General features: G+C 39.9%; 1 protein-coding gene across 1 annotated transcript in view; it reads left to right on the forward strand.

The window, feature by feature from the left end:
* mtor (mechanistic target of rapamycin kinase) overlaps nucleotides 1-13,169 on the forward strand; it is an 82,108-nt gene that overhangs the window by 43,625 nt on the left and 25,314 nt on the right. The window contains 5 exon segments of the mRNA XM_018675222.2: nucleotides 2,751-2,826; nucleotides 5,223-5,362; nucleotides 8,804-8,904; nucleotides 9,537-9,652; nucleotides 12,528-12,605. Of these exon segments, the coding sequence (XP_018530738.1) occupies nucleotides 2,751-2,826; nucleotides 5,223-5,362; nucleotides 8,804-8,904; nucleotides 9,537-9,652; nucleotides 12,528-12,605 (511 nt within the window).

Raw genomic sequence — 13,169 nt, forward strand, 5'->3', positions numbered from 1 at the left:
AAAATGATTAGTTTCACTCTGTGTTGAATTTAACAGCATGCCTGAACCCTGGCCCCAACCGAAAAATTCTATCAACATTTCTGATGAAATTATGCCAGAAACATATGCAAACACTGGCAGTATATAAATAGTTGAAAGCCAGATACAAGGTACGAGTCTGTTTAATGTGAGTGTGTGTTTTTTTTTTTTCTTCTTCCTCTGGTAAGAGATAACTGAACAACCATGGTGCAGTGCTCTGCTTTTCTTATAGCAGGGGCAATAAAAATTCCCAGTTATAATGTAAGCTACAAGACAAAACAGTTTGTTCTGTATTTGAATTCTGTATGACCATGTATACAAAGCATACCTGTGTGATACGGCCAATATAGGTATAGGGTCTGAATTGTCTTGTACAATATGTTACTTGATTTACTCCTGGCTGTTCTGTTTTGTTTATACCACTCTAAAGACTGGGTTCCTGCATTTAAAGAATGGTATCAGGGATCTCCCCTTCTGAACTTCTGGAGAAAAGAACCGCATGTTAACCTCATTCAGGGTTTTGAATTAAACCTCAAAGAAATCTGATTCAGGACACGCCGCACATTGTCTAAATTTCATGGCAAGATATAATAAATCATGACAGTTTTCAGTTGATAGAACTTAAGCTCAAGCTCTTTTCTCCTCACAGGAGCAAATCACAGAAGAGTTCCAGTTAGGAAGTGATACTTGTAGCCCCGCACAAGAGAGAGGTTTGACAGTGGTCTCAAGAAGTTTTCTGCTTGCTAATAGTTTGATGAAGTCTGTACTTGAGGAGAACGTTACGTGAGCCTTGTCATCTGGATGTGTTTAGACTGCGTGTGCTCAGAGCTGGCAGCCAGATGGCTTCAGCTGAGGGACAATGAAATCTCCAGGGTCTGCAGGAGAGAAAGCCCTTATTCTGATTTGTCTCCTCAGATGAAACCACATCTGGGCAGCTTTAGCATACCTCGTCAGCTTGTGTGTGGTGGGACATGGAGTCCTTGTAGTTCTTTGTTCATTTGGTGTTTGAAATTTGATTATTTGACAACAAGTAGTAATTTGGAAGTCCAATTTAAATGACCATGTATACAAAGCATACCCGTGTGATATCGTCAGTGTTAGTCAGAATACTGGAAGGTAGTTGTGTTTATTGAAGACTGTGGGATAGTTATTTAATTGGTCGCTGAAACAGCGCATGGCGCTCTATCAAGCCCCATGAGAGTCACAGACAAATGCTTATTTACTAAAATGAGCTCAGTTTCTCATGTTACGCAATCACACTCTGTCTAGTTTGATTTCCTTCAGGTCCTTAAGTCTTACACTCTCCGTCATCTGTTTACACCAGCGTCTTTTGAAAAATTACTTGAAATGCCAGAGTGTGTGAAAGGACAATACTAATTGTCACGCAAGATCGCTGTTCGTTTTAGTTTGTGTTGGAACTTGTGTTTCAGTTCTGAGGATCCTGTTGTAATTGTAATACAGTTTCATTTTAAGAGCACAATGAAGACACCACACTGCAGAAATGAATGAATGAACTGACTCCTTAAAATCAGCGAAAGGTACTTGCAGCGGTCAGATTGTCCTCTTTTTCCAACTATGTACAAGATAGCTCCTGTTGTGATTATTTGTTATTTTACCTGTCATCATGCAGGTCTGCACCAGCAGCTTCCTGAGCTCTGGCATGACCACTTGCTGTGCCATTTCATCACATTTTCTGGCCTTTACCCTGTGTCAAACCAAATTTCTGACATGCTCAAATATCCTTCATCAGTCTTTGCCTGCTGTCCTCGGGAACTCCACTGCATACCAGTACTCTTCAAACGCTACATTTTACAGATGAATTGGCTGTGGCTACACACAGGTTTTGCAGTTGAAGAAATATAATAGACTTGTGGTTCATATGAGTGTTTCCAGATGTGGTGACGGTGCGTCTGAGTGAGAGTGTACAAACGGGATTTGTGGTGTCTTGACAGATAACGCATCATTTGTCAACCAAGTGTGACAAATGTCAATAGGTGCATTTACTTTCCTCAAAAAGCACATTTGCTGAAAGAGGAAACATTTATTTTACATTGCCAAAATGCATAGAGGCAGGTTTCTTAGTTGACTGGCAATGGCAAGAGTCTTAGTGTTTGTGGTTGGGAAGCTAGTGAGGGATCACAACCTCATATCTTCACTGCTGATTGTTAGTGGTTCATTGGTGCCTGCACGAACATGGGTGGGATCTGGAAGGGAGAGTCTGAACCTCTTGATGAAGCTGGTTGTTGTATAGGGAAGAAAAAAATCATGTTGGTTCCAGCTACATTTGCACACTTAAATAATGACAATGTGAAAACATGTTTTTAGAAAAGCTAAAATCTCTGTTTACAGTGGTATTCTGATCCTTCCATTGCACTCCAAATTGTGATCTATTGCATCCTGTTTGCTTTAATTATCCTTGAGATGTGTCTAGAACTTGATTGGAGTTCCACCTGTGACAAATTGAATTGATTGGACATTGTGTCAAATTATAAATTATTTAGTGTCGATTGATGGGCAAAAGTTTTACTATCTACATTTTGTCACAATGCTTCATTTGAAAATGACAAATTCTCAGCTTGTACAGAAAGGTAGCTCTTTGTGCCAGTCTTTTAATAACAGTAAAACCTGCATCTGCACGTTGTCCACACATTGGACCAGAGATCTCATCATACTTGCTGGTTTTGTTTTCAAATTGGCCTAAAAGCTTGTCTTTTTCATGTCCCATCTTGTAGCATCAACAATAAACTGCAGCAGCCAGAAGCCGCATCTGGGGTGCTGGAGTACGCCATGAAACATTTTGGAGAGTTGGTGAGTACTACATCGGCACAGCAGTGATGCTGCTGAGGAGGGTGCTTGCAAAACAAACATTTTTCATCAAAAATATTAAAACTGCTCTTACCTTATGCCACATCACGCTGACCAATTAAAAACATTCAGGCAGGTAGAAAACCCTGTAGTATGTATGTGTAACACTGTGCTAATTTTTCAGGACACAGAAGAAAATGATTGCTGCAATTATTACCTTCTGTTTATAAAATCGGGTCATAAAATCCTGCCTCATGCAATTATAAACCACATTGCCGTATCTGTACATTTGTACATCTGTACCTATAACATCAATGCGCATCAGCTCAGAGCTTTGTATTATATGTGGTCTCTTGTACACACAGACCTCTTCCCAGGGTATCCTTTCCCCATACACACAGTCCAACATGGGGATGAGGGTCATTTGAGACACATACCCCCAGAATACCCTGTCCTTAATGTGCAGCAGGTGGAAAAACCATCTGCTGTGTTATTCAGTAGTCAAGGGCAAGAAGCAGAATTATGGACCTTTTCGTCCAATTGACAGGATGTTTGAATTTTCTTACATATTTGCACACCTTTTATGTGTCGGCTGTGTTTTTTTTCTTTTTCTTTTTTTGCATGGTCTTTAAATAACTTCATTTACTTCATTTATTTCTGATGAGCCAAGTTGAAGGCCACAGAATATGTCACTCCGTGAATGTCAGCACTGGTAATTTTTATGAGCTAATGCTTAAATAAGCCTGTATTAATAATATTATCTACATTGAAAATTTATGTTTTTCATCTTTTCTTTTTATTATGAAGAAACTAATTTTTTACCTATGGATTTTTTACTGTTCATCTCTGATATTACTGAAAACTCCTCCATATTATATTTACTCTGTAGATGGACCTTGTCCACATATGAAATTACTCTTACAGTGGACATGCGTTGGACACATTTACACACATTTTCCACATCAATTACAGAAGAGGAACAGAGCATTTTGTTGTTCTGATTCATCTCTCTCCCTTCTACTAAAATGACATCATTTAGTAACTGAGATTTTTGTTTGTTTCTTGTAAAGATGAAGCAGACAGGCTTTCAGGCAATCATGAACTTAACAATAGTAGGTATTGATCACTGACTGGTTCTGGTTAAATAGACTGGTTTTAGTTTTTCTTTTTTCTCCCTGTATTTCTTGAGACCAAAACCAGTAATTACCAGTAATTAATTTAAACCAGTAATTTGTTCATGCATTGCTTATTCCACCATGCCACAGAACTCAATCGTCATGTAAATCAGCCATTGTTTTGCATTTGATATTTATTGTTTTCTGTCTCTGTCTCTTTGAAGGCAAAAGGTTTCCAATATATACAAAATTGCAATCAGAACATACACATAGCACAACACATAAAGAAATAAAACAAAGATTATACCTGGAAAGAATAAAAATCAATTTGAACAATTGGACAAAACAAATAAATAAAGTGAAAGTTGAATGTAGTGATCAACTCAGTATAATTCTGCTATGTGGTCTGAAAGTGTAAAGTGGCCTAACATAAAAAAACCATTAGCAAACAGAGTTACCAATACTCAGTGTTTTTGATGACCGTTGTCACATAATCAGAATTCAAGAACTTAGTTGGTGTTGATGGCATGCTAATATAGGCAGCCATTGGTGGGAAGATTGCATTGAAAAGACAGAGATGTGTTTTATAGTCAAACTAAACATAGTATTTCCTAATAGAATACATTCACTTGGTTTTATGAAGGGGTTAATTTTAGCCCAAAGGCAAGACAAAAGTGTTTTCCTGCCATTAGGACTCATATGGTAAAGCTCTTTCCTTTTGCCTTTGTGAACTGTATTTATGTTTCTCTGTAAAAGCACGGTAAAAGTGAAAAGACTCAGTAAAAACAGCTTCACTGTGCACTTCCAGGAACCTTGTTTATGAGGTGACCATTTGGAAAGCTTTACTGTGGGAGGATGCAAGGCTTCCCCGTTAAGTATACTAGTCGGGAATGATCAGTAAAGAAAAGGTTGTATGAAACATATAGTATATATACAGTATATGTTTTACCTTTAGTTGATGTCTCCCAGAAGAAGTCAATGCCTAGAAGTCATCTTAAAAGGTCAGCATTTAGATGTAAGAGCTTCAAGATTGATTGATTTAAGTTGGAAATCTCCAATCTGCCATGCAGTATTATAATGAAAGCTAGCTGTGGAAGTTGTGTTTTCCAAAGTCTTTGCTTACACTAGAAACCAATTTATTGCATTGTCAAATGGTCAAGATAAAAACATGTTTTGACCATGTAATAAAATACGGAGAAAAGATCCAGGTTAATTGTGCAGATTTTTATAGTTACATGGTTCCAGGTTCACATTTCTTCCTTTCTTTTGTCTTTTTTCCACTAGGAAATCCAAGCCACCTGGTATGAGAAGTTGCATGAGTGGGAGGATGCCCTGGTGGCATATGACAAGAAGATCGACATGAACAAAGAAGATCCAGAGCTCATTCTGGGCAGGATGCGCTGCTTAGAGGCCCTGGGAGAATGGTATGTCATTAGTCCTATTTCTTATTCAGTTCAGTAGGGCTGCAACAACTCATTCAAATCAGTGTTTCTGACTTCAGGTCTTAGATTCATCTGTACATATTTTAAACACTTACGGTAGAGTCTGTATTTGAAATGTTTGCTGACTGTATTCAATTTATGTCATGACACATAGTGCCCCGGGCTGTGATTCATTGAAGTGGTAAAATAAAGAGCATGCTGGGTTCAACCTTGGCTCTAATGGATAGTCAGGGCCTGAGGTCGTAGACTCGCTGTGAGCTCTTGAATCTCCCACTTTATTTGCTCATTGTGTGCAGGAAACCTATTCCTAATGACTCCTGACATTAAGCCTGTGAGGACGGGGCAAAAAGAGAGAAAACAGTTTCTCTGAGTTGACCAATGTAATTTTACTGGGAAATGCATGAGCAGGCATCCAATGCCAGTAAGAGGCGCCGCCACTCCAATGAAACCTCACCACAGCTGAGGCTCAACCTCATAACAACCACCCCCTTTCAAAGAGCATTTTTTGGGAAAAAGAAAGTCACAGGATGTCCGAAGGACCCAAATATGTGGATCGTCACAGAACCCATGACGCTAAGCAGACTGATTTTCTTATGTAACCTGCTGTCCTGGTGCCATTGTTGTATACACTATGATTCATTTCACAAGAAGGTGATTCAATAATTTTACAAGAAAATGATTCAGCTAGAGAGGCTTTGTGTTGATGTTTGTGTGTTATGAATGGGTTAGGCTTGGGGATGATATAACAGTTGACTGGGTCATGAGTCAAAAAGAGATCAGACAGGGAGCACATTGTTCCCTGTTAAGTTGAAGGGGTTTTGAACAGGTTGTCCATGTGCGTATCCAAAACTAATGAGGGAGATTGTTAAAATGCAGTTAGTGATTTTGACAGTGAAACTCAATCTTTAAATGTGAGTCAGACATCTTTTTAGTCCAAAATGTCCATCATTATACGTTTTTTTAATAAAGTCAACACAGATGTAAGTTAGTTTTAGATTGTAACCACGTATCCTCTTTGTCAGCCTTTTGTTTGGGAATGTCATTAATATGAATTAATTAATAATAACAATAATAAAAATTGTGCTATTTTCTATCATTTTAGCATGTTGTGCTCTGAGCATGGAGGCCTGTGTGTCTGATAAAGCCCCATATTGGATTGCATAGCTTTCATGTACAGATTTTGTACAGAGCATCAGTATTAATTCTACAGAATATTTTGCCACAAGGTGAATTATTCTATAAGATTACTAAAATAACAGCATTTCAATGTTGGACTTTGGAGAGGGCGTCTTTGTTTCAGTATATACTGTATAATAGTCTCCATTATGCAAAATACCGACATCTCACCTCCTGGTATTCAGCACTAGATGTGTTCTTATAGTCTGATGCTAGTATTTTACTCTAAGTTTCCTGCCCACTCACACAGGTGTTATCAATTTTCAGGCTTCTGTTGGAGATATGCTGGGAATACGTGATGCCACCAAAATCCATATACCAATAAAAATAGCAAAAGTGAAATAGACCTTTTTCGCAGCCGACATTTTGGCATGTCAAAGCAGGAAAAGCACAGGTGAAATTGATAACATTAAAAACAACTGCATTCCATTAAGGTGAACGAGTTCCAGACTCCTGATATTGTGCATGCTGGCTTGGTGGAACACTTGATAGATTTGAGCCATTGACCGTTGTTTCACCTGAGCTTTTTCTGCTATGACAAATCCAAATATGTCCTGTGAAAACAGGCTGTTACATCTTTGTGCCATCCAAACAGGTACAAGAAAACAGAAAAAAGATGGTAGTGATGGAGATGTCAATCAAGCAATTGGCATAAGCTCAAATAACCCTGAGAAGAGGTTTAATCAGTCACAAGTAAAAACACCTGTGTGAGTGTACTAATGGTGTGTAGCGTTGGGTCTTTAAAACTCTCCACGTCACTGAATGATTGTCTCTTTTGAGCTCACAGGATTTATTCAAGCACGTTTTTTAACTGAAATTCCAAAGATGTGGAAGATGGTATGCTGAGTCATAAAATAAGCTCTTCCTTCCACTGGACTTTCTGTTTGTCTGCCGTAGACACTCATACGCCCAGTGTACTGGAGCTTTTTGTACTTGTTGCTTTCATGTTATATGATAGCCAGGCAGCTGGAGAACGGCTTCACTTCACTGACCTCCACCCAAACCTACCCCTCTCTTTTCCTCTGTCTCTCTCTCCCTCCCTTTCTTTCTCTCTCGTTTAAGCTCGCTCCAGCATCCTGCCTGTAAAACACATGCTGTGGGTTTGATCTCTCAGACAATGCAGCACTGATTTTTATTAATGAGAAATTAGTCTTGGTTAGATACACTCGACCCCAACAGGAACATCCATCTGTTTGCCAGGACACTTGATATTATCAGACTGCTGTGAGACGGTACACTGATTTAAGATGTTCATCTTTAAGAACAAATGAAGAAATAAATAATGGCAGATGTAACAGAACCTAGTTTTATCTCAGTCATTTTCCTTCTTATCCTTGGCCAGATGTGCTTTGCTATTCTGGTAAATGATTTTTGAAATTGTCGTTTGGCTCAGAAAAAAAGTTTTTTAAAATGTAGTGTTTTGGCATGTATGTATTATCATTAGGACTTGGGCTTCAGGAGACCCTGTTTACAGTATGTTGAGGATAATGACCAATACATCACACATCGACTGTGTAATTCAGGTGGTTTTCTCCTCCCCTTCCACTATCTGTTTTTTTTATATGTTTTTCTGTTTATTACCCCTTTGGTACGGGAAACAACAACCACCTCTGAGCAACATACACGCTCAAAATGAAAGAGAACAACCTTGACTACAGAACATACACTGGCTCCTGGGCCAAGACTATTGTTATTGGTACATGTTATTTCCTTTATAGCAGAATGATGATGAGCACAGCCAGACCATTCTCCAGTGCCGAGACAGCAAATCACTTTGTAACTGTAGTTATGAATGCATGTCAGTCAGTCAGGAATTAATGTTTCACTCTTCTATATCTATTGCATGGATATTCTTCCATTTATCTCTTTTTATTCAGCTGTAAAATGGTTGCATGTTTTCACACAGCTGCAAGACACCATGTGACATGCAGATCATTTCAGATGGTGTTGCACAATGAAAGAGCATATTTCAAGCTTGTTGAAAATATGTTTTGTTTTGTTTTTTGCATTTCTGTTTGTAAGTAGTCCATGTAGCCACTCTGCAGGCAGTACATACAACAATAGTCTACCCACCCTCCTGATCAACATGGAAATCTGATGATAGCTCAGATCAGTTTCTGATTATGTGAAGTCATTACTGCTGAACATGCTGTGGGTCTTAGCTGATGTCATAAATCTGAACAGGGTACTGGACAAATCTGGATTTGCTTTTTCTACCGTCTGAAGCCTGTGGTTAATGTTTTCCAGGGGCCAGTTGCACCAGCAGTGCTGTGAGGAGTGGACGCTGGTGAGCGAGGAAACCCAGGCCAAGATGGCTCGTATGGCGGCTGCTGCTGCCTGGGGTCTAGGTAACCACTCATTTCATATCAGATATGAATTAACAATTAAACAGTTATTAGAGGAACATGTTAACGGTTGTCAATGTGGTAACAGTCAGTGGAGTTTTATGAAAAGGCTTGTGCATGGAGCATTTAGGCCCTCCTGTGTGACTCAGTGCAACATGCAATCACACTGAGCAGCAATGAAAACAGTAATGGCTCCTGCCAAGTCTCACTCACATATCCAGATGGGAATGGTATCCAATCATAACATTGACATATCGTAACGTGCAGTGGTGGAGAAAAGCAGGGACCACACTGCAGAAGCAACCTCTGAAGTTTGTGGTCTGTGGTTTTGACTTTCCAAGCTTAATAGTAAACCCTGAGACGATACCCAAACAGCAGGCCCGTCTATCTGAGGACTCAGACCATATTTTGTTGTTGTTGTTGGGAGGCAAAATGTTGAGGTTGCAGTCATTTTTATTATCCCAAGCTGAAATGGAGTGTGGTTCCAAGCAGCAATGACAGCCTGCTAAACGTCACAGTACTTCAGTCTTCAGTAGTTGGGTTCTTAGACATCCATAATTAAATGCTACACTCATTATCACAAGCCTCCTGCCTAAGCCTGTCTTTGTTCCTTTACCTGATTACTGTTTCTCCAGGGCACTGGGACAGCATGGAGGAGTACACGTGTATGATCCCAAGAGACACACATGATGGTGCTTTTTATAGAGCAGTGCTAGCTCTGCATCAGGACCTCTTCTCATTGGCCCAGCAGGTGGGTTATATCATCACTCACAAATACACCCAGTGGAGCATATTTCCTTACATTCAGTGTACATTAAAAGTCTGTATTTTTAGAAAACATCTCATAAAGACATGCCACATGGGAATTGTAGCCTCGAGCCTTCTGGAATTTTCATTAGGCTTTATAGCAAGGTATGAAAAGCTAAAATCATTGGAAACTAACTAACTACTACTAACTGTAAAGAAACATAAAAATGACTTTATGGCTATTCCAGTCAGGATCGAATTCCCCCATCAGCGCAGGCTTTTCATTAAAAGAAATAAAATGCATCTGTTTTTTTTCTTTTTTTTTTTTTTTTTCTTTTTTTAACAGTGTGGTAGCTGTTTGGTATGGAAATGTTACATAACTCTTGAAATCATAAATCATCACAGCATTTAGCCTCAAACAAATAAAGAGCCTGTTCCCCTCCTGTCTGCCTGTCGGCAAGGTCTAGTGGAGGTCAGGGTGGTGTTTTCCTCATTTGATGAAGGACTGGGATCGTGGATGAGCTCATGCTCCCTGGAAATGGATTTGTTCGAGCTGGATGCCAGCATGTCTAACAAACACGAGCTCCAGCACTGACACCAGTAAACACCTGCTCCTCCAGTTTCCCTGGACTCATCCTCCAAGTCCCCTTTTCACCACAAAGCCCCAGAGACTTGGTCTCTGTGCCCCATCATCCCCCCACAGCCTCTCTCACCCCCTCTAATTTGGAGATTGGGTCCAGGTGTGGCCTATAGGACTTTGCATCAGCTGAATAGGGAAAGCAGACTTTTGACTCTTGCTGACAATGAGGCCACTCACAATGGATGAAGAGGAATGAAAAGCAGATGGAGCAAGGGTGAAAGCTTAAATGTCAACATGAGCTCAGTCTAGTCTTCCGGATGTGGTTGGTAATCCTCGAACTTAAGTCCGTTTGATTCCATAGACCTGCTTCTTTCCTCCCTGTGTACCCCCAACCACCAGACATGTGCTCCAGTCTTGATGTATGTTTGTGTGAAACGTCTCAGGTTTCTTTGCTTTATAAATCTCAGTGTTTGGTCTGTTGCAGCGATGATGTGTAGACATGGCTGTCATGCTCCCCCCTAGCAAAGCATGTGCTCTGCCAAGATTCATGCTATGTCCAGTCCTCCAGAGTGCCTCTCATTTGTAAATTGTCTCATGGTTTTTACAAACCAGAGCCCTCCCTTTGACCTCACAGTCATGTTTGGGCTTTGAGTTCCCTCTAGCAGTTGATTTGGCCCTAACCATTCACATAGAGGCCTTCATACCACACTGTAATGATAAAGTAATATCACTGGACTTAAACCTATGTAAGTGCAACTTTTATGTAAGAGAATGGGAGATTGGGTCATGGTTTGTTTGTGCTGCCAGAAGCCAGACACTGCATTTATCAGGAGTCGTCTGGACTACAACATTTCCAATGAGGCCCCAGCACAGTAATTCAGAAGTAAACAGGACCGTAACTGAGTGGAGACTGTAAAGAAGCAGCCTCATCGTCACCTTGTCCTAACCACCCTCCCATAACCCCTCCTTTTGTTGTGCATGCCTGAAGAGGTGTTTTGGCATGCCATTCCTCCTTTCCCTCCCCTCGAAAAAAATAATTGGTGGGAGTGAGTCTAAAACAGCTGTATGTCCTGGCCGCAGAGAACTTCCTCAGTTATCCTCCCTCATTTTACCGTCCCACTAATAACAGTTCCCCAAAACATCGGCTCTAGAAGCTCAAGAAATCAGCAAACTTTCAGTCACCACAATATTTGTGTCCTTGTTTGTCCTTTTTGTAGCACTGATTCAGGTCTGTCTCTCAGTTACTGCTTTTCCACCCCTCAGGGTTTTCATTGGTAATGGAATGTATGCAGTATCCTTGAAACTGGAGAAGTGTAGTTCTGGTAGGAAAAGTCAGGGATCTGGAATTTTACAAATGAGTCAGTAATATACAGTAATAAACCCAAAAGAGCAGGAAGGTAGGAAAAACATTTTTGGTGCATAAATGTACTCTGACGGTTGGTTGAACATCATGACAATGTTTCTGAATTTGCATCATGGTCATGACAGGAACCGTGACTAACAGTCCCCATTTTGAATCATTTTTGTTGCTCTCCAGTTCCTCTGCCTCTGAGTGTGAGTGGAGATTTAGGCAGTCTTTTAAAGATGCATTTGACATCCACAGCCATGGTTACATAACTGTCATACTGTTGCTCTCAACAGTTCATTTACCTCTCCTCATAAAACACTTGGCACTCAGCAGTGCATCAAACCATTTTGCTATACAAGCATGCATTCTAGTCCTAGTTGCGCTTATGTGTTGCTGTTGGCAGCACCTAAGTGAAAAGAGTGTGAGCAGCAAGCAATAACATAACTTTGCTCATTTGTACAAAGTGTTTTTGTTCCCTGGGTTTAGTCCAATCCTGGCTGGTCCTGATGCAGGAAGCTTTTAGAAGAGTGTGACTTTGTATCACGGTGCATCCTGGGGTCATGCTATCAGTACACTATTGAGGGAATGACATCATTGCTGTTCCTTAGCTTTACTAATGAGTTGGAGCATCCTGGGGAGGCAGCTAAGTCAAGTCATGGGTTAAACCAGATTCACAGTGAATTCAGAAGCTAATTAACTAATTAACAATTGCACATCAGAGCACCATTTAGACAGACATGAAGATTGAAGAAGATTAACATATAAGTAAAGAAACAAAACATTTTGGTAGAGGGGCAAATTTGTGGTATTTGGGTGAGTAAGGGAACTATGTTAAATTGCTGTTGCTATATGTGTCATATATATGTTTATTGTAATGCTACAGATTTAATTAACATTTAAGATAACTCTGTAAGTGTGTGTGTGTGTGTGTGTGTGTGTGTTTTCATGTAGTGTATTGACAAAGCTAGAGACCTCCTGGATGCTGAGCTGACAGCCATGGCTGGAGAGAGCTACAGTCGAGCTTACGGGGTAAGTGTTCCTTTGAGACAGCCAAAATATTCAACCCCTGGCTTCAGTCGACCATCTCATTTTTCATAGCATTCACGTGCAGAAAGATTATGCCACAGCAACACAATTTTATTAGTGATGTGATGATTTATAAAAAATTCTCTGGTCTACCCTCTCTTAAGAAGTCAAAATCATAAATATTTACAGTTTCTCTTCTGCTCCATGCTCCTGTTTTATTATCTGTTTACATGGAATTATCCACGCAACATTTCAATTTAGAAGCTGAACCCTGGAGACAGCAGTGTTATTCTCATACAGATGTGGTCAAGTAATATTATTTTGAAAAGCCTTTTAATCATAGGTGATTTTGATGTACACTCTAGCTGTTCACCATGAGGACTGACCGCAGACACACTTCAACAGGCATTTAGATTGTGGATGTTGTTTCAAATTTCAGATTTTTTTAAAAAGCCATCGAATAGAGATTACCAGCTGTTTCTGACAGGTGGTCCAATGTGTCACTGAATGTATTCAGTCGCAAATTTCTGATTAATTTACAAGCTTTAATGAAGCTTTTATATTGCA

The sequence above is a fragment of the Lates calcarifer genome, linkage group LG6, assembly GCF_001640805.2.
Source record: "Lates calcarifer isolate ASB-BC8 linkage group LG6, TLL_Latcal_v3, whole genome shotgun sequence".
Taxonomy (NCBI): Eukaryota; Metazoa; Chordata; class Actinopteri; family Centropomidae; genus Lates; species Lates calcarifer.